Genomic DNA, 25,729 nt, shown 5'->3' with positions numbered 1-25,729 from the left:
CAAGGGACTGTCTGGTATTTCTGTACTATTTGTAAGGTGTTTTAGGAGATTGTGAGCATAAAGGGGCACTGTGAGGGTTAGGGTAGGGCTCAGTGACTGGCAGTATGGTGTAGCTGTGGTTGCTGGGCCTCGTTAGCCCGTGACTGTATATCTTCAGCGAGGATTAAAGCATGGCGGGATGGAAGAGGCCTGAAGCGGTCTCTGCTCAGTCCAGAGTGGTGGTGGTCGGACTCCTTCAGAAGGGGTCAGTGAATCAGTGTTCTTCCATTTTATTTCACAGAGCTGGGGATCAAAGCTAGGATTTCCCACATGCTAGGCGAGCACTCAGCGGTTGAATTACATCCCTAGCCCCAGGAAGACTGTCCTGAGAGTACTCACAGCAGGGGACTAACAAGAATCATTGCTATAATTAATGGTGCCAAGTGAGAAAATAGCATGAAGAAACCTTGGGTAATGGAAGCTGAACTTTGGCAGCTTTGAAGTTGGAAAGACAATAAAAATAGCTTTGCACAACTGTTGGGCTAGAGATGTTCTAAGACCACAGGTGAATGTGTCATTGAAGTTATTCTCGTGGCTAGGTATAGTGGCATATGCCACAACCCAGTGCTCAGGAGGCTGAGGCAGAAGGATTGCCACGAAGTTTAAGGCCAGCCTGAACTATACAGTGAGACCCTGTCTCAGAAGGATGGGAGGGAGGGAAGAGAGAGAAAGTTACTCTCTTTCCCCTATTCTTGTGCCCGCTGGTCTGAGGAGCAGGTAGACTTACAAGCTGCTGTGGGTGGTTGGTGACATGTCACACAGCCAGAGGACTGGGAGCAAAGCTTGTGGATGGAATCCTGGCACCAGGAAGTGGCAGATTCTGGTTGCAGTATCCGGAGGCTCCTGTGTTCCTATTACGCAGCTCACCACTGAGGGGTGAGCTCTGTTAGTGAACAGAGTCATCAGATGTTTAGACCCAGGATGGTCAGTGCTGACTTCACTGTGGGTTTAAAACATATGCAGGGCGGCAGTATGGCTCTACATCAGAGCGCTGGCCTAGGGTGTGCAAGACCCTGGGTTCCATCCTCAGCATCATAGATTAAAAACAAATCTCGAATGTATTTTATGGCTGGTGTGTGGCTCAGTGGTGCAGCACTTGCTTAGCCTGTGCAAGGCTCAGGGTCCCATTCCCAGCATTCCACATAAACAGAGCACAAACAGTGTAAGTCAGCCTTGAAAGCTAAGGCAGCTTTGGGTACATTATCGGCCACTCCATTGCTAGCTGCTGACCCATGGGTAACTGGAAATTAAAGATACATATTGTATCTGTGGTCATAGTGCCTGTAACCGTCTTGCATTTTGCATCCTAAATGAGATAAGGAGTTGCTTTGTTCTGTTGAGCAAAAACTGTTTCACCCTCTTGCCCCTAGGTATTTGTGTACTTGCATCTTTTCTGAAAGAGGTTTCTTGGTGCACAGCCTGTGTCTGCCTTTCCTTCCTCCACATGCCTGCAGGAGCAGGAGTGTAACAGTGACTGCAGGTGAGGATGGGTCTCTAACTCACCTCTTTTTTCCCCCACCCACAGCTGTGCAAGTCTGACGTGCTGTGGGAGCAGATAGTTCAGTCGGCCTGTGGCACCATCACTCCCGACATGAGGACCCTGGCAGAGGACATGGGCTGGAGACAGATGTTTTTCACCAATAAGCTCCAGCTGCAGCGGCAGCTCCGCAAGAGGAGGCAAAGACAGGGAAGCCAGCAACAGGTGCTACTTTAGGGACACGTTTTCCTACCCACTGGGAGCTGAGGTGTGACCTTTCTTCCCTTCAGGGTCCAATTCTCTTGTGTCTTAAGACAGTGATTCTGGAGTCATCTGAAAAGCACAGAGGGTCTGCCCACAACTGCAGCAGGACCTGGTCACCAGGGCCTTTCTTGAACCGTCTCTGTCCACCTCAGATGCCAAAGCCTGGCCCTGGAACATGGGCTGGAAGACAGAAAGCCTCTCAGATCACCATGTTCCCAACACTGCTCACCCCTCCCCCCAACCCACAAGAGAGGAGTTTCCTCTATGTGTAAACAATAAATGATTGCAGATGCCTATTTTATCTAAGCATTTGAAAGGATAACTGGGCTTTGAATTTTTCCTGGTGTCATGGCGGGTTACTTTCCCATTCCTGAACCCAGTACTGCACACCAACAATTTAGGAGGCTCATGGTTTCAGAGGGTTCCGTTCATGGCTGGCTGGCTGCATAGCAGAAACATCCGGAAGGCCTGGGACCATAGTACCAAGGTCACACCTTCACGATCCAGCAAGAGCACCTAGAAGTGTATTTTACTAATCCCCTGGGCAGCTGTACACATCAAGCTTCACATGCACACATGGGGGCAGGTGCCCCAGGTGGTACTTTTGGGTGAGTGCAGCTGCCTTCTCAGCTTTGCTCTGTTAAGTTTGTATTCAGGGTCCCATCCTTGTGGGTCCGTCCCCTATGCAGACAGCCTCTGGCCTGGCCCACAGCTGGCGAAGACTGGCTCAGACCTTGCTGAGGGTACACTCCCTAGGACTGCCTCTCACTTTAAAGCCTTTTTTTTTTCTTGTTTCAGTTTGACTTGGTTTGTTCGTTTTGTTTTGTTTTGTTTTGTTTTGTTTTGTTTTGTCTTTTTTGAGACAGGGTCTTGCTGTGCAGTTCAGGCTGGCCTCGAGCTCACTTTGTAGCCCAGGTTGGTCTCGAACTCACAGTGATCCTCCTGCCTCCGCCTCCCAAGTGCTGGGGCTATAGATGTGTGCCACCATGCCTGGCTTTTGATTTGGTTTTTAAAAACAGGTTCTTGCTAAGTATTCCAGGCATCATTTTGAGAAGAATCATTTAAAGACAAGAGGAACGCTTTAAATGTAGATGTGACAGTGTTTGCAAACAGTTACACACTGATCATTACACCATCTCAACCCAGAAGAGAAAAAACTGGAGAACCAGCCTGGGTTAGTTGCTGCTCTGAACTGCCCCAAACCCATTCAGCGGTGTCGCTGAATGCCCCGCTGGATGCAAAGTCAGCAAAAGAACCACGGCAGTGCCACTTTCTAAGGAGACTGGCGCGTCTGATAAAGATTTCGCTGCAAACACAGAGGCTGAGCTAATGCCTTCTCTGCAGAGCTGTGCCTCTATCTTACAAACCGCCAGATCAGTGGCTTCCGCGGGACTTGTTGGTTGTCTTGTGTTCATCGCTCTCAGAGGCAAGGCATGCTTGGAAATAAACGCAATGGCTCTGAAACATTCAACGTGCGGTGTAACTTTCCTCCTCTAGCTGATCACGGCGCCACTGTGTCGCTACTTTTGATGCTGCAAATGCAGTGGTGGGGGAACCGCTGATGCCTTAGCTGGTGTCAAAGCAGTGACCCCAGAGCACCCAGGGTCACGGGATTCTTTACCACTCTGCAGCTGCAGCCTAACAATGGCCAGATTTGCTTGCAGACATCCTCGAGGAAACAGTAAAAGTCATTAACTTTTAGGAAGTTCTTTCCCTGAAGCTTATGTATTTTTAGTGCGCGGCAAAATGGAAGTCAGCATAGAGCACGTCCGCCACTGACCTCACAGCTTCTCTCGAGGAAAAGCAGCTATGAGGCCGAGTTGCAAGCCGCTTTGCATTTTCCATGGAACCCATGCTTATGTTTGGCGGTGGCGTTGGTCATCACTGCAGTGTTGAAAACGAGGCTGATCTCCAAGGAAAATGAGGGCAGTGTTCGTTGGCAATGGTAACATTCATGCCTTCAAAAGGGAGAGTTTTGGAGAACTTATATCAACCTCCATGAGCTTGTCCAGTGTCTGATACCTAAAGTATTCTTAAGTGCTTAAGTACTTTTTAAATAACATCAGTGGTAATTTAACACATGCAGTTTCTAGAAAATTGAAGTGGAACTGCAGAGCATCAAATCCACCCTTTTGAAGTATAATTCGGTGGTCTTCATCTGGCTACAAGGCTGTGCAATTTTCATCATTCTTGAGTTCCAGAACATTTCTAACACACCAAATAGAGACATGGGCCAAGTTGGTAGTCAGTCCCTAGCTCCCTCTCCCTGAGCCCCTGGCCACCACTTTCAGGCTCTGTGGATTTGCCAAATCAGGACATTTCACATAAATGAAGTAACTATGATTTTTATATGCACAGTAACTGATGTAAACAATATTGTGTGTTATAAAAAAAAGCATTTGAGGGGCTGGGGATTTAGCTCAGCGGCATAAGCACCTGCCTTGCAAGCAAGCGATCGTGAGTTCGATCCCTGGTACCGATAAAAAAGAAAAAGACCAAAAAAAAAAAAAAATTGGAAGGTCAATAAACTCAGTGAAATCAATAGTTTCCAAATGACCAAAGCATGGTGGTTTTTTTTCCCTTTGAGACAGTGTCTCACTAGGTAGCCCAGGATGGCCTGGAACTTTGGTGGTCTTCCTGCCTCAGCCTCACAAGTGCTGGTATTAAAGGGATGCACCACCATGCCTGGCCCAAAGCATTATGTTACAAAATGATAGATAGGAGCCCCTCAGAATGTAGGCTAAGTCATTTATAGTGATTTTTTGGTCTCACTATGTAGCCCAAATTGGCCTTGAACTTGTTATCCTCTTGCCTCCGCCTACCAAAATGCTGGTATTTAAATCAATAGATTTTAATGTAACCTCATACAAGAAATTCATTAACATGGCCACTTTTAGGAAATGTATGAATGTGGTATCAAAACTACAGGTTGGGCATGACTGTACCCTTATAATTACATCTGTAATCCCAGCAATCGGGGCTGAGGCAGGAGGATATCGGGCATAGTGAGACCTCGTCTCAAAAAGAAAAAATCAAAGCTACACTTACATATTTGCAGAGAAGCAAATGTGAGAATCCACTTTTTTTATTTTTGGCACCATGAATTGAACTCAGGACCTCACTCTTGCCAGGCAGGTGCTATGCCACTGAGTTATATCCCTGGCCCCACCTATTATTAAGATAGATATTAATGAAATTTTCAAAAATATGTAGAGCAAAGCCACTATTACTAATTTTTTTTAAAAATATGCTTTTATGAAAAGTTATATTAATAATAGGCTCATTATTTTAAAATAAAGTAATATATAACTATTTTAAAACTTTATTTTTAATTTCCAGTGAAAATATTCCTGGTTTATCTTTGGGTCCTCATTTGCCCCCCCCTCCCCCTTTTCATTTGGTTCTGGGGATTGAACTCCAGGCTTCACTATGGCTAGGCAAGCATTGTACCACCGAGCCATCTCCACACTAGTTTTTAAGTGTATGGAGATTTGTGGCTCATGTACTTGTAGTTTGAGGCTTACAAGTTCAGATAGCACCTATGGTCTGTATCTTTCATTTGACAAAGAGTTATTCCTAGTGACAGTTTTTTAAAATTTCTTTGTGTTTTTATCAATTAAAGTTTCATTTAAACAGCTGAAAAGTCAAATGTTCTTTAGCCTTGTTTTGCGTGTCACTCTAGGTGGCCATAATGGCTCTTACAGCAGGCAGGTTGCATAAGGACAAGGACTGTGTATCAGTTGCCATTGTGTCCACAGAATCCCAGTTTACTCTTATTGATTGAAAGAAGCCAGAGTGACTTCCGGTGTCATGGCTGCCCTGACCACAACGTAGTGCTGAGAATTTCTGTCCCGGCTAGACTGCTTACTGAGACTTCTACGGCCTACAGGCCTCATGGAAGGACTCTTACAGACCGGAAAGACACACAGTGATCTTTTAATATATTATGGAGGATGTCAAAGATGTAAGATCTAGCCAATTGCTCAGTACACACAATTAAGTTGCCATTTGACTCTTCTGGGAGAACATGGCGGACAGATAACAGCAACTACCGGCGGCTCTCTGAAAGACTCGGCTCAGAAGCCAGAAATGGTGCGGACTAAGGAGACATAAGCAGGTGGAGATATGCTCTGCTGACTCAGGAACGAACTGGGCTGAGAGAAGCCAACTTGGAATGCAGTCCTGGTGCTAAAACAGGAACAGAAAAGACTCGGTGTGGAGGCTGGAACCGCGCCATTGTAAGCCGCGATTTGGGTTTCCCGCCGTGCAGCGGCTGGCTGCCTCTACAGCGGCTCGGCAAGGGGAGAGACGTGCAGAAGCTCTGAGAACGGCAATCTGCGAACGGCAGGGAGGCGTGCACTGACTTATGGTGAGGTGAGTGAGAGAAACTGACACTCTACCACAGTTTGACTCCAGCAGAGGACTTTCTGGGCCCGAGCAGTCCTGCGGGAGCAGGGCGCGGTGGCGACTCCAGCCACACATCCCCCTCTCGGGCGGGATTGGTGAAAAGTGCCTGGCCTGCGTGACGCTGCCGGCGGACCTGGTAGACTGTCCCAACCCAGATCCCAGAGCCTGACGGTGGCCGGGAGGGGAGACGTGTAGGCTGCCTGGTCCGTAACTCCCTGGTGTGCAGCGGTGAGCGGGAACACCTAACTGGCGCAATTCGATCAGGCTGTGGCTGACTGGGAGAGAAGCTGGGCCTCTTATATAAGCTTGCATATATAAGGAACAGAGAAGAAGAGGCAGCATGGGAAGAGGCAGCAACAAGAAAGTCTCCTCGGCCCCCAATTCTGAGAAACAGGCAATAGCAGACACCGCACCAATACACATAAGGTACCATATAGAGAGCCTCATAGACCAATTCAGGAATGAAGTTATCAACGACCTGAAGCTAGAAGTATGCAGAATAGTTAGAGAAATGCTAAGCACCACCCAAGAAAAAACAGGTGATGGAATGGAAGAACAGAAAAAAAGGGGAGAATTGTTTGATGGAGAAAACAGAGAAAGCATAGAATACGTGAAGCAGGTTCAAAGGGACTACCAAGATACTAAGAAGTCTATCGAAGACTGGCATAACAGCTTGAAAGAAACTAAGGACAGACTATCTGAACTGGAGGGCAGACTTGTAATATGGGAGAATGAAATGAAAAACTTCTTAAAAATAACAAAGAAACAAACAGCAATAATATAAAGACAAGAAGATGATAAGAGGATCCATAACTTAAGGATTAAGAACATAAAAGAAGAAGTAGGGATGCAAACAAGTGAACTACAAAAGCTACTCACAGAAATAATCCAGGAGAATTTTCCTAATTTAGCAAAAGGTAAAGATACTCAGATGTATGAGGCATACAGGACCCCAGCTACCTACAACCCAAACAGAGCAACACCCAGGCATATAATAATAAAAATTCCAGAAATTCAATACAAGAACAGAATATTAAAAGCTGTAAGAGACAAGAAACAGACCACTTACAAGGGAACACCCATCAGAATTACAGCAGATTTCTCTGCACAAACCATCAAATCACGAAGAGCATGGGGGGAAATAATTCAAGCATTGAAAGATAATAATCTCCAGCCAAGATTGAGATATCCTGCACAACTGTCCCTGGAAATTGATGGAAAAACAAGGTGCTTCCAGGATAAAGAGGAACTGGGGGAATTTGCAACCACCAATTCAACTCTACAGAAAGTATTGCAGGATATTCTAAAAAAAGAAAAATACAAAGAACCCAGAAATAGTGGCGGGGAGGCCACAACAAATGGAGCAGAGAACAAAATGAAGAAGACAAACTGACAGCTACTGACAGAAAAAGAGCTTAACAGAAATGAGGCAGAGAAGATTGGATGATAGGAGCAGCTATTTTGGAGAAAATGACATCTTAATAGGTAATACTGATTTAGTATCATCTTGTTTTGAAGTCTCATCTAGCTTTTGTCCTTCTGTCTCCAATGGTCTAAATAGGCTGTATCTTATTGGATTTTATTATGTACGATAGTATAAGCAAAAACCTTTTAAAGACAAGGAGATTATACAGAAACCATTGTTCATTTTCTGTTAGTCGATTCTAAATACTCTGTAATGCTGTCATTCTCTTGAATGGTTTTACATTGTTTTGATATACTTAATGCTACAGTATACGAAGTTGTACTCAAGGATTTCAAAGAAAGAAACAATATGGTAACTACTTTTAGGTTAGGATTATCTGGTGGTGAAACACTATTCTGCTTAAATGGTTATGTTTTGATCTGCGCTGTTTCGTTGTTATGCCCTCTTTTATCTCAATCTCCACTCCATTATTTACTTTTTTATCTTTATCCTTTTAATTAAAGGAAAAAAATAGCAGGATATATTATAGTAACCCATTTTGACTTTTCATTACCTTGATTCAAAGCCCTGTATTACTCTCACCATCTGGTTTTTAACTGATGTTCCCCTATTCTGTTTTGCTGGATAGTATCAGGTTCGAAAGTTTAGGCATCAGCTGTGAAGATAATGAGATTCATTATGACGCCCATTCTTGTTGACTTTTAGCTACTTTTGAAGACCTACAATGTCTCCAATGTTTTGGTTTTGTCGGTTTTATTCTTTACTGTTTTGTTCAATTGTATTATAACTAATGATATAGGCAATTCTATTAGAGATAGCGGGAGACATTATGGTAACCATTGTTGATCACCTGTATTATGTTTTTACATTATCTATTATGTCCACCCTTTTGACTTGACCGATTCTGTTCTGTTATGTCACATTTGGTTTTACTCTCTTCCAAAAAAGTAATAAGAACCGTGGGAGCAATGAAACCCAAAATGTGTAATAGTCATGGTACAAAAGAGAGGAAAAGAAAGTACTCTAAACTATATAACTGCATGTATATTTAAGTGTATAAGATAGAAAATGATATCACAGAGTTTTATTGGATCAATGAACAGAACTGTTTGCAGTATCATTGATGGAATGTCCACTTTACAAGCTTTAATTTTGTGACTTGAACAATTATTTCTAAGATGACAATATGTAATCCATTAACTAGTGATTTCCTACTGTTCATTTTTTTTCTGTAAATCTGTATAACTTGTACCCTTTCCCTGCTTTTTTTTTTCTTTTCTCCTTAAATAAAATTAAAAAAAAAAAAAAAAAAAGAAGCCAGAGTGAAGTGCAAAGACCCAGTAGAATAAAAGTGCTATACACAGTGAGTGCCCCAAAGATACTAACTGACCCGTGAGTGTCAGGACAGGTATTGAAACTGATTGCAGTGTTTGGCTCTTAAATACCTACCAGTCAATTGATGAATTTTTCAGATAAGGTAGATATTCGCTGCACTCCCCAAGGCTGTAGCTCTCTCAGTGGTAAGGACACCCAGGAAGTCACATTTACAATAGTTTCCGATACCCACCTTGTCCCCAAATTTTCTTCCTGAGGGCTACCTTACCTTGTGTTTTATCTTAGTCAGCTTTCTTGTTACTGAAACCCAGCCCCTCATACCCACAACTTGAGGTCAGGTTTCATCTGGCTCAGGGTCTTGGGGGATTTGAACGCCAAGCTGGCTGGCTCCAAAGCAGAGGCCTCACGCTGGAAAGGCCTGGGGAGCAGAGTAGAGGAACAGTTCAGAGAATAAAGGCAGGGACAAGAGAGCCCCGAGGCCACACCTCCACACCTCCACACCCACACCCAGAATCAAGTTAGCACAAGCCCTGCAACCTGCGGCCACTTATGCTTTTCCTAGCCAGGCTTACACATAAGTAAGATTTTATAAGTGTGAATGAACTTTTGTTCATTGTGAGTGTCCTACACATATTATTCTATCTTGCATATTTTCCTCTCAAGATGAAAAAGACTGGAGACTTTTCCTATTTCTTAATACCCACTTATAGATTGATCCTTTTCTCCCAAAAGAATGACATACACTTCACAGTCAGGGGACCACAGAGAACCATAGGAACCATAAGGACAGAGAGGGCCCTTAGCCTGTTACTCATTAAATTCTTGATTTGTGTTTTCTTCAGCAGTGATCAGGGACCCAGAAGCTGCTCCCATCTTGTGTAATAATCCCCCCTTGTGTAATTTATACTTTTATGTCCAAGAGGGAGACAGAGTCTTCGCCTGGGCCTACAGATGTCCAATGTGTAACTCTCATTTTGTATCTGTCTCCTTTATAGGGGCACATCCTTGCTCAGCTGGTCTTACAGGCATATTAATCATTTAGAGAGCGTCTCCATAAAGCTGGCAATACAAGGCTGATTGGTCCTAAATGTACCTAACCTATTTCATTGTCAATACTGAAGACAACAGCCGGATGTGGGGGTGCACACTTGTAATCCCAACACTCAGGAGGCTAAGACAGGAGGATTGCTGCAAGTTCAAGGCCAATCTGGGCTACAAAGTGAGTTCAAGATCAGCCTTAATTTTGTCTCAAAAAAGAAAAAAAAAAAAAAAAGGGACATCCAACTACCAGTAAGCCCTCAGAAAATCTCCAGTCATTTCCTTAAACTGATGATGATCACCTGGGATTCTAGCAGAGTCACTGCAAAACTGAGACTGCTTTAAGCAGAAACAGTCACCTCATGGAGCCAGGATTAAGTGGCATGGACATCTTGGAGCTGCCTTGTAAAAGAACTGAGACCATGATCAGCCAGACCCTCGCACACCCCTGCTGGTCTGTTCCTTGTTAGTGGGTCAGCCTGACCCTCTCCTTTGGAGCTTCAGCTTGAGGAGCTATTTTTTCTTTCTTCCAACTCTGTCTAATAACTGGCATGCATGTGTCACTGACACATCCTGAAACGCTTTTCTGCAATGATGTCAAAAGCCTGGCCAGGTCAGCTGAGTCTGCGACTTCTTGTCACCTTGTCACCTTGGACCCTGTTCAACAATAATCCCATACTTTAATAGATGTGTATTTTTTCCTAGTCTTTTGTATAGTAACTGATATGGCAAGATATTGTTTTTCATTTGTTTATTCATATGTAGAAAAAATTTTAGAAACACATTAGCTGGATTAAAATAGAGCTGGCTATCCATTTTAAATTGAACATTTGGATCTGATTTTTTTTTTTTTTTTTTGTCTTTTTGAGACAGGTCTCACTATGCAATTAAAGCTAGCGTTGAACTTACTTTGTAGCTCAGGCTGATCTTGCACTTGCAATGATCCTCCTGCCTCAGCCTCCTGAGTGCTGGGATTACAGGCATGCACCCACATGCCTGGCTGCTGGATCTGACACTTTTTAAGTCAATGTTTTTTATTCTTTCCCTCAATCTTACTAGAACTTATTTGTTGGGGGGGGGGCTGCTGAGGATCGAGCTCATGACCTGATGCTTGCCAGGCAGGTGCTTATGCCACTGAGCTGAATCCCTGGCCTTGCTAGAACTTTTTAATGCATTTATTTAAATAATTAAAAAAATAAACATTTACATAATAGGCTCAATACTTAACAGTCATTCCAGGTGATTCTATCTGGGTAGTGATTCTATCTGGTATGATTCTATCATAGACAGCTAGGTTAGGTAGGAATATTCCAGGCAGTCAGAGCTGGGCTCTCTAAGAAGCTGGTGCAGAAAATAAGAGTGCAGCAGAGCTGTGGGTGCAGGTACATTTGGTGAAGGCCAGGCTTTAAGACAAAGACGAAGTGACTATACCTACATACCTCCCCGAGGGACAAACAGTAAGACTGATGTTCTAAACAGGCATCAGTCACCCAGGTAGGAGACCAAGACCCAGACCCATCCCTCCCAGCTAAGGTTCTTTCCGTACACGCTTGCCATGTACTTGTTTCCCCGTTGGATCGATATTACCTAAGCAACTTTATCTGTAATCTGATTGGGTGATCATAGTTTTGTCTCACCTTACACCTACTTCATAATTTTGTGCTTGCCTCCCAAATTTGCTGTATAAAACTTCCTCTGAGAAGTGAGCTAGTGGGCAATCTACTTTCTGGGTCTCCTTCTGTCTGTCTTAGAAGCTATCTTTCCCTTCATAAATATTTCCTACTCAACTGTTGTTCTTCAAAATTCATTCTTTGATTTGGGGGAACACAAATAGCATATCAGATATCAGCAGGTTGGGAGTTATAATATTTCCTTTGTATCATTTGGACCACCTTATGTCATCCCTATATCAGATCAATGACTACAACTAAAGAAATACTGTTCCAGGTAATCAAACATTAGCTACATTTCAGGAGTGCTTCCTTAGGAGAAAACAAAAAACAAAAACCAAACAACTCCCCCACCAGAAAACCCACCCTGATATCTTATGCAAAACTCACTGACCATTTTTAAAGAGGACAAACTTTATTTAGATATATGTAAATAAAAATCATTTGGGAATATGAGGGAGCAATCATAAAGCACATGATATATACAATTAACCCTTTATGATATTTTAAAGAACTATGTATAATAACAAATAGGAAATATTTGCTGTAATTCTTCATATTATCCTGATGTCAACATGAGTATTGCAAGCAGGTCTTATTCTATTTTTGTAAAATGGGAACTCCCACCGATCCAGTAGTCGTCACCATTTCCATAAATACAGTAAGTAGCCAAACTGTCCGAAGTGCACGTGAGCGGGTCTAATTTGAATGGGATGAAAGCTGAGTGGCCGGATGGAAAGTTCCTTTTCCTGATGCATCCCCAGCAGTGTGAGCATCCAAACACAGTAGCACCATTCAAAATTTGTAACACTGCGGAAGTGTCAGAAAGTGAAAGTAGTGACATTTTAGAACATGCACTGTGTCCTTGGATCTAATCCTCCAGTTTTACAGTACACATACATAGCACTGCCTCAGCTTTCAGGGATCCTGTTACCAGAATGGACGACTGGCTTCTTCCAAGGCAGCCAAAGCCTCTCACGGTAACAGAGAGGTTGCAGTGTTAAACTAAATGGCGAATGACGTGCAGTTTATTGTCTATAGTAATTTCCAGGCAATTCTCAAGTCATTGGAGGTAATACTGAGTGTGTATACTAGGCATGCTTTTGTTTTGCCTTCTCTTTAGCTGCCTTTTATTACTATTGTTTTTTGGTGATCTTTTCGTTGTACCATCCTCCCACTAGACTTTAGAGCAGAAAATAATGGAGATGCAACAAAAGGAAACTTGTCTATTTAATTACTGTTTAACAGCTCAGAAGGGTTTGGAATCCAACTGAAATCGGTCTCACATTAAGCTTCATTAACGTTCTATGGCCCCAATTCCTAATAGCATTCCTATTGTAATTACCAAGGATAACTGAGAACAGGTTGTATTCACTTTCGATAAATTTGACCCCACACACAGCTGTGACATTGAAGGATTTATTTTGCATGATGAGCAAATCGTAAGTAGAAATTTATTTCCGTTTTTGCACTGTTGCAGATGGAACCCAGGGCCTTGCACATGCTAGGCAAGTGCTCGCTCCTGGAACTGCACCTCCTGCCCTGCAAGGAGGCGTGTGAATACTTTTTTTTTTTTTTTGTCTTTTTCTTTTTTATCGGTACCAGGGATCGAACTCACGACCGCCTGCTTGCAAGGCAGGTGCTTATGCTGCTGAGCTAAATCCCAGCCCCGCGTGTGAATACTTTTAAGAGAACATGTAAACAAGTAAGGCAGCCAGAAACTTCACAATGATGCTGGGAAGAACATTCTGCAGTCTGGAAAGTGTTTCTCTTAGAAAAATAGACATTTCAGATAAAGAAGGGTATTATTTGAATTGTGGATCACAGTTGTCTCCTGTGTGAAGTCAATGAAGAGAACGTGTTTGTTTTAGAACTGTGCCGAGCTCCGGCAACAGAGGCCCCAGAAGTGGGCTGCTTGTCCCTGCTGCCCCACGGCTCGGGGCACTGACCTCTAGACCAGGAGCTTTCTGTTCATTACTGCACACTGAGACAGTCTTAACATTTCGGGTGAACAATTGCTTTCCAAGTGGCTTAACCACGCACTTTACATATCACGAGCAATTAGTCCTACAATCTACTTCTTGGGCAGCTGAAACTTGGGAAACATTGTTGAAGGCTTCAGATCACACTAATAGTCTCAGACAGAGGCCAATGAAATGAATAAAAATGCCTGACTCGTAGCCCTTGATTCGTGGGATGTGTGTACAAATACAACTTCTGTTAAGGAAATCATTCATATGATTTATTTGTCAAGGTACTGTCTGAGGAATCACTTTATTACTGAATTTATCTTTTATTCCTGGATAATTGAATTAGAATTGATGGTATCAACCATCTCGTAGAGGAAGATCAGTAAATCCTCCTGCAAGATTCTTTTGTAAAAATATAAACTGTTTCTTTAATTGTACTAAATGGTATTACCTTTGAAATTGGAGCCTGCCTTTGCATTATACCAGTAGATCAATAATTCCTGTAATGATTATTCCATATTATTGTTGTGCTTGAAATTACATTTATCTGTATGCTTTCAGGAAGCATGCAGAGAGTTTACAAAGAAGTAATTGAGCTGAAAAGCTTTTATTCCCTGTCTATGTTTATAGATAAAATACTCTTCCTGGTGGATGAGAGAGAGCAGTTTTTGTTGTTTATTTTTTGCTTCTTGAGACAGGGCTTCACAAACTAGTTCAGGCTGGCCCTGAACTGACTTTGTAGCCCAGACTGGCTCTGAACTTTCAGTGATCCTCCTGCCTCAGCCTCCCAAAGACTGGGATTATGGGAATGCATCACCAAGTCCAGCAAAAGAGAGTAGTGTTTTTAAAAGCTGTAAACTGTCACCTCTGAAAACTGCAGTCTTTGAAACCTTCCAGCACTGCCTCTCCCCAGACCAAGAGGTAGTGCCGCTTCCAAATGAAGCAGGGACAGTGACAATTCTGAGGGACACGGCCCTGCATCAGTGGTTCCTCGTGGTACAGGAGGTAGGCATGGTGCCAGGAGCCATCCACAGGGGGCCCACGTGACACTAGACAGGCGAGCCGTCTGTGTGTGCTCTCCTGGCTTGTTCTATAATTTGGACACACGGCTGGATGAGCAGGGAGAGTATTCCCACCATGTAAAGCAAACCACAAATATAGAAGGAAAAGTCGTATTTTTGTGTGATGTCGTAGATCCACCCTACAAAACAAAAAAGAAAATATTCAGCATTACACAATTGGTAAAACTCAAGTACACCAAGCAGGTGTGTATCACTATTTTTTTATAAAAGTGTATTTATTGCATGTTATTGTTTTTCAGTAGTTGGGCTGAACCCCGGGCAAAGTATTTTGTGCCTGTTTGCTTGCTTGCTTTTTCTTTCTTTTTTCTTTATTTAGACACAGTCTCATCATATAGCCCTTGCTGGCCTCAAACTTGTGGGGATCCTCTTGCCTCAGTTTCTTGAGTGCTGGGATTACAGGTCATCACATCTGACTTCTTGTTTGTGTTTTGGGACAAAGTCTCATTACAACCCAGAATGGCTTTCAACTTGTGATTCTCCTGTTAGCCTTCAAATAGACAGGACTGCAGGCAGGTGACACCAGGTCCAGATCAAATACAATTAAATGTTATCATCTAACACGTTAATATAATAATCTTATTAGGCTACTACTCGCCTTTTTATTACTATATAAACTGCGTGGGTTCTAAGCCACTGATCTATAATTATTTGGTACATCAGTATGAAATAAAATGTTTGTCAACTAAAGTATGATTCAGTGGATTTTTTTGCATTTTAAAAATTTTATTGGTCTATTCTAGAGATACATAATGATAACATTCATCACAGGGAATTTAACCTGTATTGCTGCTGCTTTTTCCCACTGACCTCCCGGCATTTCAACCCCCTTCCCTCCTTATTTACAGAAGCTTTGTTTCAACTATTTTCCTTCTAATTTTTCTTTTTTTGTCCTTTCTTTCTTTTTCCCTTCCCTGCTCCTTTGTTCCCCTTCCCCTGAACATTTTCTTTCCATTTCCCAAAACCTATTATACATTTTGGTCCTTATTTACACTTTTGGTTTCTTACACCAGGGAAAGGATGCAGTATTTACACGTGTGTCTGACTGATTGCACTTAAGAATATGGTCTCAGGGTGCATTCATTTACCTAGAAATGTTTCAAGATTACCCTTCATTACGGCAGAGTCACATAAAAAAATCATCTATAGTCATTCATTGGCTCATGGACGTCAGGGCTGCTTCCGTGGTTTAGCTATGAACTGTGCTGCTGTGAACATGGGTGAGCATAGGTCGCTGTTGTATGATGCTTTTAATTCTTTTGGGAAGATACCAAGAAGGCACTATCTGGGCCAAACAGAACCTCTAGTTTAAGTTTTTTGAGGAATCTCCACACCATTTTCCACAAAGGTTGCACCAGTCTACACTCCCACCAACAGTGGAGAAGGGTTCCTTTCTCCCCACAGCCCTGCCAGCGTTGGTTATCGGTTGACTTCTTTTTTTTTTTTTTTTTTTTTGTCTTTTTCATTTTTACCAGTACCAGGGATCGAACTCACGACCGCCTGCTTGCAAGGCAGGTGCTTATGCTGTTGAACTAAATCCCCAGTCCCTATTGGTTGACTTCTTAATAACAGCCATTCTTTCTGGGGTGAGGTGGAATCACAGTGTTGTTTTAATTCGTGTCTCTCAAATGATCACTGATGTTGAACATTTTTTCATATATTTATTTGTCTGAGAAGTGTCTGTTATTTCGGATGCCCATTTCTGGACTGGGTCTTTAAATCTGGGGGGGTGTCCTGATACATCTATCTATCTATCTATCTATCTATCTATCTATCTATCTATATATATGTATGTATATGCATATATATTTCAAGACAAGGTCTTGCTATGTAGCCCAGGCTGACCTCAAACGCATGGTGATCTTCCTGCCTCAGCCTCCTGAGTCCTGTGACTACAGACATGTGCCATTTTTATATATTCTAGATATTAGTCCTTTATCTGAGGAACTGGCAAAAAATTTTTTTCTCACAGTCTTAGTTACTTTTCTTATGGATAAGACAAAATACCTGTACCCAAAGTTAAAGGGGAAAAGGTTATTTAGCTCACAGTTTGTAGAGGTTTTATTTAATAATCAGCTGGCTCCAAGGCAGAGGGGCAACAGCTCATGGTAGCAGAAGATAGCAAAAACAACAAGAGAGAGCAAAATGTGTCTCTTTTTGTCCCTTATAGTGTATCCAGTCTACCAGGGTTAAGGCAGTGCCAGTCCAATTCATGGACGATCTTGTAATCACCTACTCTTAGTCTCAGCCTGTACTACCTCAATCCCAAAACCACCCTATGACCACATGAGGCTTTGTGGGGACATCTAGACACAAACCATAACACCGCGCATCCCACCTGCTAGGACACATTGCCTCGAATCATTCTGCTGCCCAGCCCAACACCCTTGAGACACCCGTCCTGCTTCTTTCCACAGCTGGTGCCCCTCTACATAGCACCCTGCCCCTTCCCCTTCCTCTCAGGTGTACGTGGACAGAGGAGACACAAACCTCTTTTTCATCCTTCAAATGGGCAGGCCTCTCTCTACGGAAGTTTAAAACCACATGAACCATGTTTGGTTGCGATTTTATTTTTAACCTGGAGTAACCTGAAGACCCATTGTGCTTCAGGGAGTCACCGAGCCCCCATGCTGGCTGCATGTCCACGGAAGATGCTGGCTTCTCTTACAATGCAGCTTGGTTACTCTGCTTTGTATAAGAGAAACCAAGCACCAGGGCAGCCACAACCACTTGGTCCACTTGGCGAAAACCCTTGAGGGTTGGTTTGAAGATTTAGCCACTCCCTCTAGATTCAGCTACCTCCAAATCATAGCTGACTGTGTGTTGTCTCTTCCTATTGTTGGCAGTTTGTCTTACTATGCAAAAGTGTTTTCATAAGAGGAGATCCCAGCTGCTGATTTTTCATGACATTTCCTGTCTGGGGGTTTGTTCATAAAGTCTGCTTATATCAATGTCATCAAGAGTTCTTGCTATTCTATCTTCCAGTTTCTGTTCTAAAATTTAGATCTCTGACTCATCTGGAATTTAGTTTACTGCATGATGAAAGATATGGGTCTAGTTTTAATCTAGTGGCATGTGGGAAGCCAGTTTTTCCAGAACCATTTATTGAACAGTTTGTCTTTCTTCAAGTAAAGGTGTTTGACTGCTTTGTCAAAGATAGTGTGTTTGGAGTTGGTTCTGCACCTTCTAATACGTTTTTCTGATCTTTGGATCTAGTTTTTTTTTTTTTTTTTTGGCCAATACCATGCTGTATTTTTTTGTTGTTGTTATCACAGTAATTATATAATTTCAAGTCAGGGATTGTGATGCTCCACCTCTTGCCTTTGTTGACCAGAACTGCTTTTTCTATTCTCTGTCTCTTCTGGTTCCAAATAAATGTTAGATTGTTTTCTCTAATTCTGTGATATACTATTGGTATTTTGATTGAGAGTGCATTAAATTTGTACAACAATTCTGCGAGTATGGCCATTTTTCACTATATTGGTTCTTCCTTCCCAAGAACAAGGGATATATTTCCATTTTCTGATATCCAGTTCAGTCTCCTTTTTGGAGTACTGTAGCTTTCAATGGAAAGATCTTTTACATCCTTTGTTAGATTGATTCCTAGCTATTTCATTTTTTTTGATACTATTGTATAGGTGCTATCTCCCTAATAGCTGTCTCAGTGAGTTTGTTATTTCTATAGGAAAGCTATTGATTTTTGACTGTTTGCTTTGTATCCAGCAATGTCACTGAATTTGGATATTAAATCTAGAAGTCTTCTGGTGGAGTTTTTGGGGACTTCTATATAAAGTATCATGTTATCTGAAAATAATGATGATTTAATTTCTTCCTTTCCTATCCTTCTTCCTTTTATTTCTTTCTCTTGTTTAATTGTTCTGGCTATATTGAATAAGAGTGGTGAGTGTACATCCTTGTCTCATTCCTAATTTTAGAGTGAAAACTTAACACATTTTGCCCATTTAGTATGATGTTAGCTGTTGGTTTGTCATAGATGTTCTTATCAGATTGAGATAAAGAGCATCCATTCCAATTTCTGTGGGATTTTTCTTTTATCATGAATGGGTGTTCAACTTTGTCAATACTTTTTCTCCAACTATTGAGATGATCATGTTTTTGTCCTTAGCTCTGTTAATGTGATATATTACATTTATTGATTTGCATATGTTGAATCTCTGCATTCCTGGAATAAATCCTATTTGGTTATGGTGTATAATCTTCTTGATGATTTGCCGCATTTGTTTGCCAGCATATTATTGAGAATTTTTGCATCTATGTTCATTAGGGAAATTGGCTTGTAGTTCTCTTTTTTGGCTAGATCCTTTTCTGGTTTTGGTATTAGCATAATGTTTGCTTCCAGAAGTGAATTAGGGAGTATTTCTTTTTTTTTTTTTTTTTATCTGTACCGGGGATTGAACTCACGACCACGTGCTTGCAAGGAAGGTGCTTATACCGCTGAGCTAAATCCCCAGTCCCTAGGGAGTATTTCTTCTCTTTCAATTTCATTAAAGAGTTTGAGAAGTAGCAGCATTAGGTCTCTAAATTTCTTGTAGAATTCAGCAATGAATCTGTCAAGGACTGGGCTTTTCTTTGTTGGCAGGTTTTTAATTACAGCTCCAACTTCACTGGCTGATATTGGTTGACTTAGAAGCTTTGTATCTTCTTAAATCAGCTTTGATACTTCATATGTACCTAGGAATCTTTCTATTTCTCCTATGTTTTCTATCTTATTAGAATTAGGTTCTCAAAGAAGGTATAGATGGTTTAGATTTTTTCAGGATTTGTTGTGATTTTACTCTTTTCATTTCTAATTGCATGGGTTTGAGTCTTTTCTTTCCTTTTTTTTTTTTTTTTGATAGGGCAACTAAGGATTTTTAAATCTTAGTTAATCTTTCCAAAGAACCAACCCTTTGCTTGAGTCTTTGTGTTGTTTTCTTAGTTTTCACCACATTGATTTCTGCTCTGATCTTTATAATTTCTTCCCCTGTATGAACTTTGGGCTTCACTTGCTCTTTTTTTCCTAGAAGCTTGAAGTTCAACATTAGGTTATTTGAACTCACCTTTTTAAAAATGGGAAATCACTGCTATAAATTTCCATTTTAGGACTGCTTTCACTGCATCCAATAAGTTCATATATGTTGTACTGACATTATTGTTCAATTATAGAAACTGTCTAATTTCTTCTTTAATTTCATCTGTGACCCACTGGTTCCTTAGGAAGGTGTTATTTAATTTCTATGTGTTTAAGAGATTATTATGGTTTCTTTTGCCATGGACTTAAAATTTCATTGCACTGTGGTCTGATAATATGCATGAGAGAATTTCAGTTCCTTTGCATGTGCTTAGCCATGCTCTATGAGCTAATAATAATATGTGGTCTATTTGGAGAATGTCTCTTGTATAGTTGAGAAGAATGTGTATTCTGATACTGTGGGGTAGAACATTCTGTAGACATCCACTAAGTCCATTTTTTCAAAACTTTGGTTTAGTGCTGATATTTCTTTGTTGATTTTTTTTGGTCTAATTGTTCTATTTGTAACAATGGGATACTGAAATCCTTCACTACAACTGTACTAGTGTTTGAGTTTTATTTATTTATTTTTTAAGACTGGGTCTATGTAATTTAGGCTGGCCTTGAACTCAGTTATGTAGCCTGGGCTGGCTTCAAACTCAGTGATCCTCTTGCTTCAGCCTCCTGAGTGCTGGGATTACAGGCATGTAATCCAACCTCTGGCTGTTTATTTGATTTTTCATGTCTTTTAATATTTTTATATAGTTGAGTGTGCTGATATTTGGTGCATATACATTTATGATTATTTTCTCTTAGATTATTCCTTTTTATAAGGGTGTAATTAACTTTTTTGTCTCTCTTACTCAGTCTTGACTTGAAATCTACTTTGTCTGCAAATAGAATAGCTACCCCTGCTTTTTTTCTGGGTTCCTGTCACTTGAGTATCATTTGACATTCAGTGTATAAATTTTTAAATTATGTGTGGGTTTTTGGTTTTGTTTTTTGGTACCAGAGATTAACTCATGACCTTGCACTTGCCAGGCAGGTGCTGTGCCACTGAACTATATCCCTGGCTTAAGTGTGTTCTTGTACGCAGCATATTGTTGGACCTTTTTTCCCCCAATCTTTTTGAGACAAGAGTCTGGCTATACTGTTCAGGCTGGATTTGACCTTACTTTTACTTTGTAGCCTAGGCTGGTCTCAAATTTGCAACAATCCTTCTGCTTCAGCCTCCTGAGTGCTGGAATAACAGGTGTGCACACTACTCCCAGCTTAGGTCTTGCTTACTGATGCATTCTGGAAGTCTGTTTCTTTTGTTTGGTGAATTGAAACCACTGACATTTATAATTGTAAGTGATATATATTGACTATGCTTGTCCCGTTATTATCCTATTTTGGCTTCCTTTTTTCCACTTTCTGTTTAATTTCTTGCCTTGTCTGGTGGATGCCTTCTGTTGGGGTTCATAGAATTTTAGTCCTTGGTATCTTTTTCTAGAGTGTTCTTCTGAACATTTTGGAGTGCTGGTTTGGTGATCATAAATTTCTTTAGGTATTCTTTGTCATGGAAGTATCTAATGTCTCTGTCAATTTTGAAAGCTATTTCTTGGAAATACATCGACCTGGGAGTTTTCTTTTAGGGCTTGAAATACTTCAGTCAAGCTCTCCTTAACTTGAGGGTTTGTGTTGAAAAGTCTGCTGGGATTCTGATGAGCTTTCCTTTATAAGTGATTTGTTTGTTTTTTCTAACAGCTTTTAATATTCTGTTCCTGCACTGAATTTCTGGAATCCTGACTATTACTTGTCATAGTGTACATGTTTTTTGATCACAGCTAATTGGAGTTCTAAATGTCAACTCATTCATCTGATGTCAAATTCTTCCCTCCTTGGGAAGTTTTCTGCCATGACTTCTGTGAACAGTTATTTGTTTATTTATTTTTGGTCTTTTGCGCTATCTCAAGCTTTTTTACTGCCTCCAATCAACATTATGTCATTCTTCTTTGCTTCATCTAACAGCTGTTGGATTGATTTTTTTTTCGTGGTCCCTTGCTATTTTTAAGAAATCTTTCTTTTTATGATTGTTAACCACTGTTTTGCCTTCTAGATCAGATATTCTGTCCTTATATTGATTCATTCTGCTGTATATGTTTCATGAATTCTATTTCTTTGTATTTGGGCGGTTCATGCTTCCTATAATTTTCCCAAGGTCCTCTCTCTTTTTTTTATCTGTATCTGCTCTAGAGGCACTGAGCATCTCTTTCACCATAGCCACCATCTCTGTAGTGATCTGAGAGATTAGTAATTTTCTAGATCTGCATTCATCTGCTTTGTTACTTTTGCTGTTACTTCTTCAGAGATTCTGGGGCTGGCTGGGTGGCTTTCCAATTGTTCGTGCCTTCGTTTTAACCCTTTTGGCCTTCTGGCCACAAGGACAGTAAGATAAAGATGAAAGTTAAGCCACTGTGTGTGCTTAACCATGATTCATTACAGGAGCAATATGAAACTAACACATGGTTAGAGCCAGCCAGTGGATGCATTCTGTTAGACCTATTATATGTGGTTTCCTGGAAATCTAGAAACACCACCAAAGAGTACAGATTCCAAGGTCCTTTTGGGGAAAAACCAGTAACAGCAGAAGAACTGGAAACAAATTCTGGGAAATTTCTCTTTCTTTTCTCTTCTTTTTCTTTCTTTTCCTTTTTTTTTTTTTTTTTTTTGAGACAGGGTCTTGCTATGTAATTCAGGCTGAAATTGAACTCACTATGTAACCTAGGCTGGTCTTGAACTTGCAGCAATCCTCCTGCCTCAGTCTCCATGTGCTAGGATTACAGATGCACGCCACCATGCCCAGCTAGCATTTATTTATATTTATATATTTGTTTTTATATATTGAACAAGAACAACTGGGTCCCCCACTGCTCTGCCACTAAATTATATTCCTAACTCAATATTTCTTACTTTTTAAAGTTCTTATTTACTTATTTTGTGGTGCTGGAGGTTGAACTCAGGGTATTGCACATGGCAGGCAAATGCTCTACCACTGAGCTACATCTTCAGCCCCATGCTCAGTCCCTTTTAGAGACAGGTATTAGTTGGGTCCAGGCAGACATCACCTTGTTTAGATGGCACAAGGGCCCAGAGCACAACATCACCCCTATCTGCTTTTACCTTCTCATGCCAGCATGACGGTAAGGTTCCTAAGCTCATCTCTATAACCTTTGGAAGGATGACTTTAACTTGCTAAAACTTATAAACAAGAAGTTAGGGAGCAAGAATGAGAAGAGGAAAGGAGCAGCTAGACTAACCAGCACTTCCTTCTCATTTGGACTTGGGCTTCATGACACGAAGGGGAGTCTCCACCACCACTTACTTACCTGCACACGCTCTGAGCACTGAGCATCTGGGGATCTTACCTGCAAAGGGTGGGCCCAGCAGGGCAGAGACACCATTAGCACAGATGATGATGCCGTAGGCATTGGCCAGGTGTTCAATGCCGACCAGGTCCTCCGTCACCACGGGCATCAGGGAGAAATACCCACTGGAGAACCCGATCAGCGCGCAGATGATCGCCAGGCCGGTGTATGTGTGCATCAAGGGAAGAATAAAAATGCTGAGGACCAGGGTGAAGTTGGCCATCAGGAAGACATTCCAGACGCTTATGCAGGGCAGGTCAGCCATGAAGCCCAGGCTCACTTTCCCCAAGATGTGCAGTATTGCTATAATCGAAGTTAGCGGGAAAACATCATTTTGCTCCGCTAAGTTATACAAATTGACTATTTCTGGGAGGTGAATAAAAGGGATGACAAAGCTGCTGTAGGCAAACAAAGCCCAGAAAATAAAGGCTACAAACATCCGATTAGTAAAGAGTGAAGCTGTCCCAAAATAGCCTGAGTACCATTCCCGGAAGCCCTTCCGGACACGCAGGGTGATCTGGCTCAGGGTCTTCAGAACTCGAAGGGCACACAAGTTTTTCCTGGGCTGGACCCGACCTTGGCACTCTTGGGCTTGAAGGTCGCAGAGGTTCCCCTCGTTTCTGAGCACACCGTCCTTCTCTTCTGTACCGCCCAATTGTCCACTTGACTTTACAGATTCTATGGAGGGAGCCGGGATTACTTGGAGATTTTTCCCTCCTGCATGACCTCCGTCTTTCCCAGGAGGCAGGGGCCTCATGAGCGCCCCACACACACACAGATTCAAGGACACGGCGCCTTGGATGAACATGGCATTGCGCCAGCCGTACTCTGCGCACAGGTATTTGAGCAACACAGTCATCAGGAACGTCCCGAACCCTGTCCCTGTGGTGCTGAGCCCCTGGGCCAGGGCTCGTCTCTTCTGGAAATATCTTCCCACCATGACCACTGCGGGCAGGTAGGCCATGCCACTGCCAAGGCCTGCAGAGGGGTTGGAAGAAAGCCCGCAGAACATCAGTGAGCAGGGCATGAACACAGCAGTTTAAAGGTCCCTCAGCACAACTAAACACCTGAGAAAATCAACTTATAAGGTGGGAAGGTTAATTTTGGCTCAGGGTTTCAGAGTTTTCAGCCCATGGTTGGCTCACTGTGTTGCTTTTGGGTCTGTGGGATGGCAAAAGATGATGGAGCGGGGAACACCTGGTGGATTAAGCTTACTTGCCTTGTAGTGTGCGGGAAACAAGGAAAAAGAGGGAGAGAACACACTTCCAAAGACTTAACCGCCTTTCTCTAGGCCCCACCCCCTAGAAGTACTACCACATTCCAGTAGCACCACAGGATGGGGACAAGCATTCACACATGGGCCGGTGGGGGAGATTCAACACCCAAACTGTCACACCTGCACTCCCTTACATTGGTGTTCAGCCATACTTTTTATAATATTATGTTATGGTCTGCAGTGGCAGCCCTGCCAGGCCCAGGACACTCAGCCACAGTGCTTTGGAAAAGAACTGGTTGCTCCAAAGCCTCTGCTGTGTTGGCCGTGGTGGTTGCACTTTGGGCCTAGCAAAGTGTTTCTGTCCAAGAGAACGAGGATACACTCCAGACAATGTGCAGAAACTCAGGAATCGGCTGATTTGTTCGCAAGTCAAGGAAGAGTAACACACAGGAGTACACATAGCTGCGTGAGGACAACAATGATTTTAAAACGTAGCTTTGGAAAACAGGAACAATCATTTATATTTGCAAAAATAAGATGCTGGTGGGGAAGGTGGGTTTGTCAGGGGCCACATGGGCTGTACAGGACCCCTCTGTACTTTCTACTCAGTTTTGCTGAGAATCTATAGCTAGTCTAAAAGTGAAGTCTACTAATGATAGAAAGTAAAACAAAATGTTCAGTGGTGTCCACACCAAAAAGCCAATTTTAAAATGAAACTCTCCTGCTGACTCACCACCCCTACTCACAATTTCACTCTGTTCTACCCTTTTTCTTTTTATTTCTTTGTTTTGTTTTGTCTTTCAAATCCTACTCTTTTTCTTATTATGGTTCAGGTCTAAAATGCTGCCCAAGGCCTCCTGTATTTGGAAGGTGATTGCATTATAGGGTACTATAGCTGGCTGTTAGGAGGTTGGGCCTTTGGGGAAGAGGAGGGTTTTGGGGACCTGTGACAGTTAATTTTGATGTGTCAACTCAAGTGGATTACAAAATGCCTAGTGGCTTAGCGTAGCACAGTTCTGGGTGTGTCTGCAGACAACTGACACATAGGCCAGCAAACTAAGGATAGGAGACCTACCCCAGACATAGATGGCCATCCAAAGGCTTGAAGCCTGGGAAGAATAAAAAAGGAAAAGAAGGAAGTCTTTGGAGGAGCTCTGGACATCGCCACTGCCTTTGGACGGTCATTTCTAACACAGACTCTTCAGCCTTCCAAGGAAGACCTTCCGCTTTCCAGCACAGACTCACACCAGACTCGGCAGTGACTCCAGGTCCTCAGTCTTCCCCTGGATCCTGTGGCTTCCCAGCAGGCAGAGAGCCGCCTGCATCCTTTCACTCCTGATTCCCCAGGGGGGCATTGTAGGCCTCCTCCGTAAATCCTTTCCTTCTC

General features: G+C 42.2%; 2 protein-coding genes across 7 annotated transcripts in view; one reads left to right on the top strand and one right to left on the bottom strand.

The window, feature by feature from the left end:
* Fbxo36 (F-box protein 36) overlaps positions 1-13,269 on the top strand; it is an 87,272-nt gene extending 74,003 nt beyond the window's left edge. For 4 of the 6 annotated variants that reach the window (XM_063237177.1, XM_003474427.5, XM_013157331.3 and 1 more), the window contains 2 exons: positions 1,565-1,741; positions 1,831-2,089. In XM_063237177.1, coding sequence (XP_063093247.1) covers positions 1,565-1,741; positions 1,831-2,052 — 399 coding nt within the window. In that variant the 3' untranslated portion in view covers positions 2,053-2,089. Of the gene's footprint in view, positions 1-1,564; positions 1,742-1,830; positions 2,090-9,943 lie in introns of those variants that run through there. The other 2 variants (XM_063237178.1, XM_063237179.1) reach the window with 2 other exon arrangements.
* Slc16a14 (solute carrier family 16 member 14) overlaps positions 12,053-25,729 on the bottom strand; it is a 32,179-nt gene continuing 18,502 nt past the window's right edge. The window contains exons 4-5 of the mRNA XM_063237175.1: positions 23,127-24,104; positions 12,053-14,827 (exon numbers count right to left, since the gene is read on the bottom strand). Coding sequence (XP_063093245.1) covers positions 14,676-14,827; positions 23,127-24,104 — 1,130 coding nt within the window. The 3' untranslated portion in view covers positions 12,053-14,675. The remainder of the gene's footprint in view (positions 14,828-23,126; positions 24,105-25,729) is intronic.

The sequence above is a fragment of the Cavia porcellus genome, unplaced genomic scaffold, assembly GCF_034190915.1.
Source record: "Cavia porcellus strain 051 isolate PalLab524CR breed Dunkin Hartley unplaced genomic scaffold, mCavPor4.1 scaffold_26, whole genome shotgun sequence".
Lineage (NCBI taxonomy): Eukaryota > Metazoa > Chordata > Mammalia > Rodentia > Caviidae > Cavia > Cavia porcellus.
This window is presented reverse-complemented; position numbering and strand designations above follow the sequence as displayed.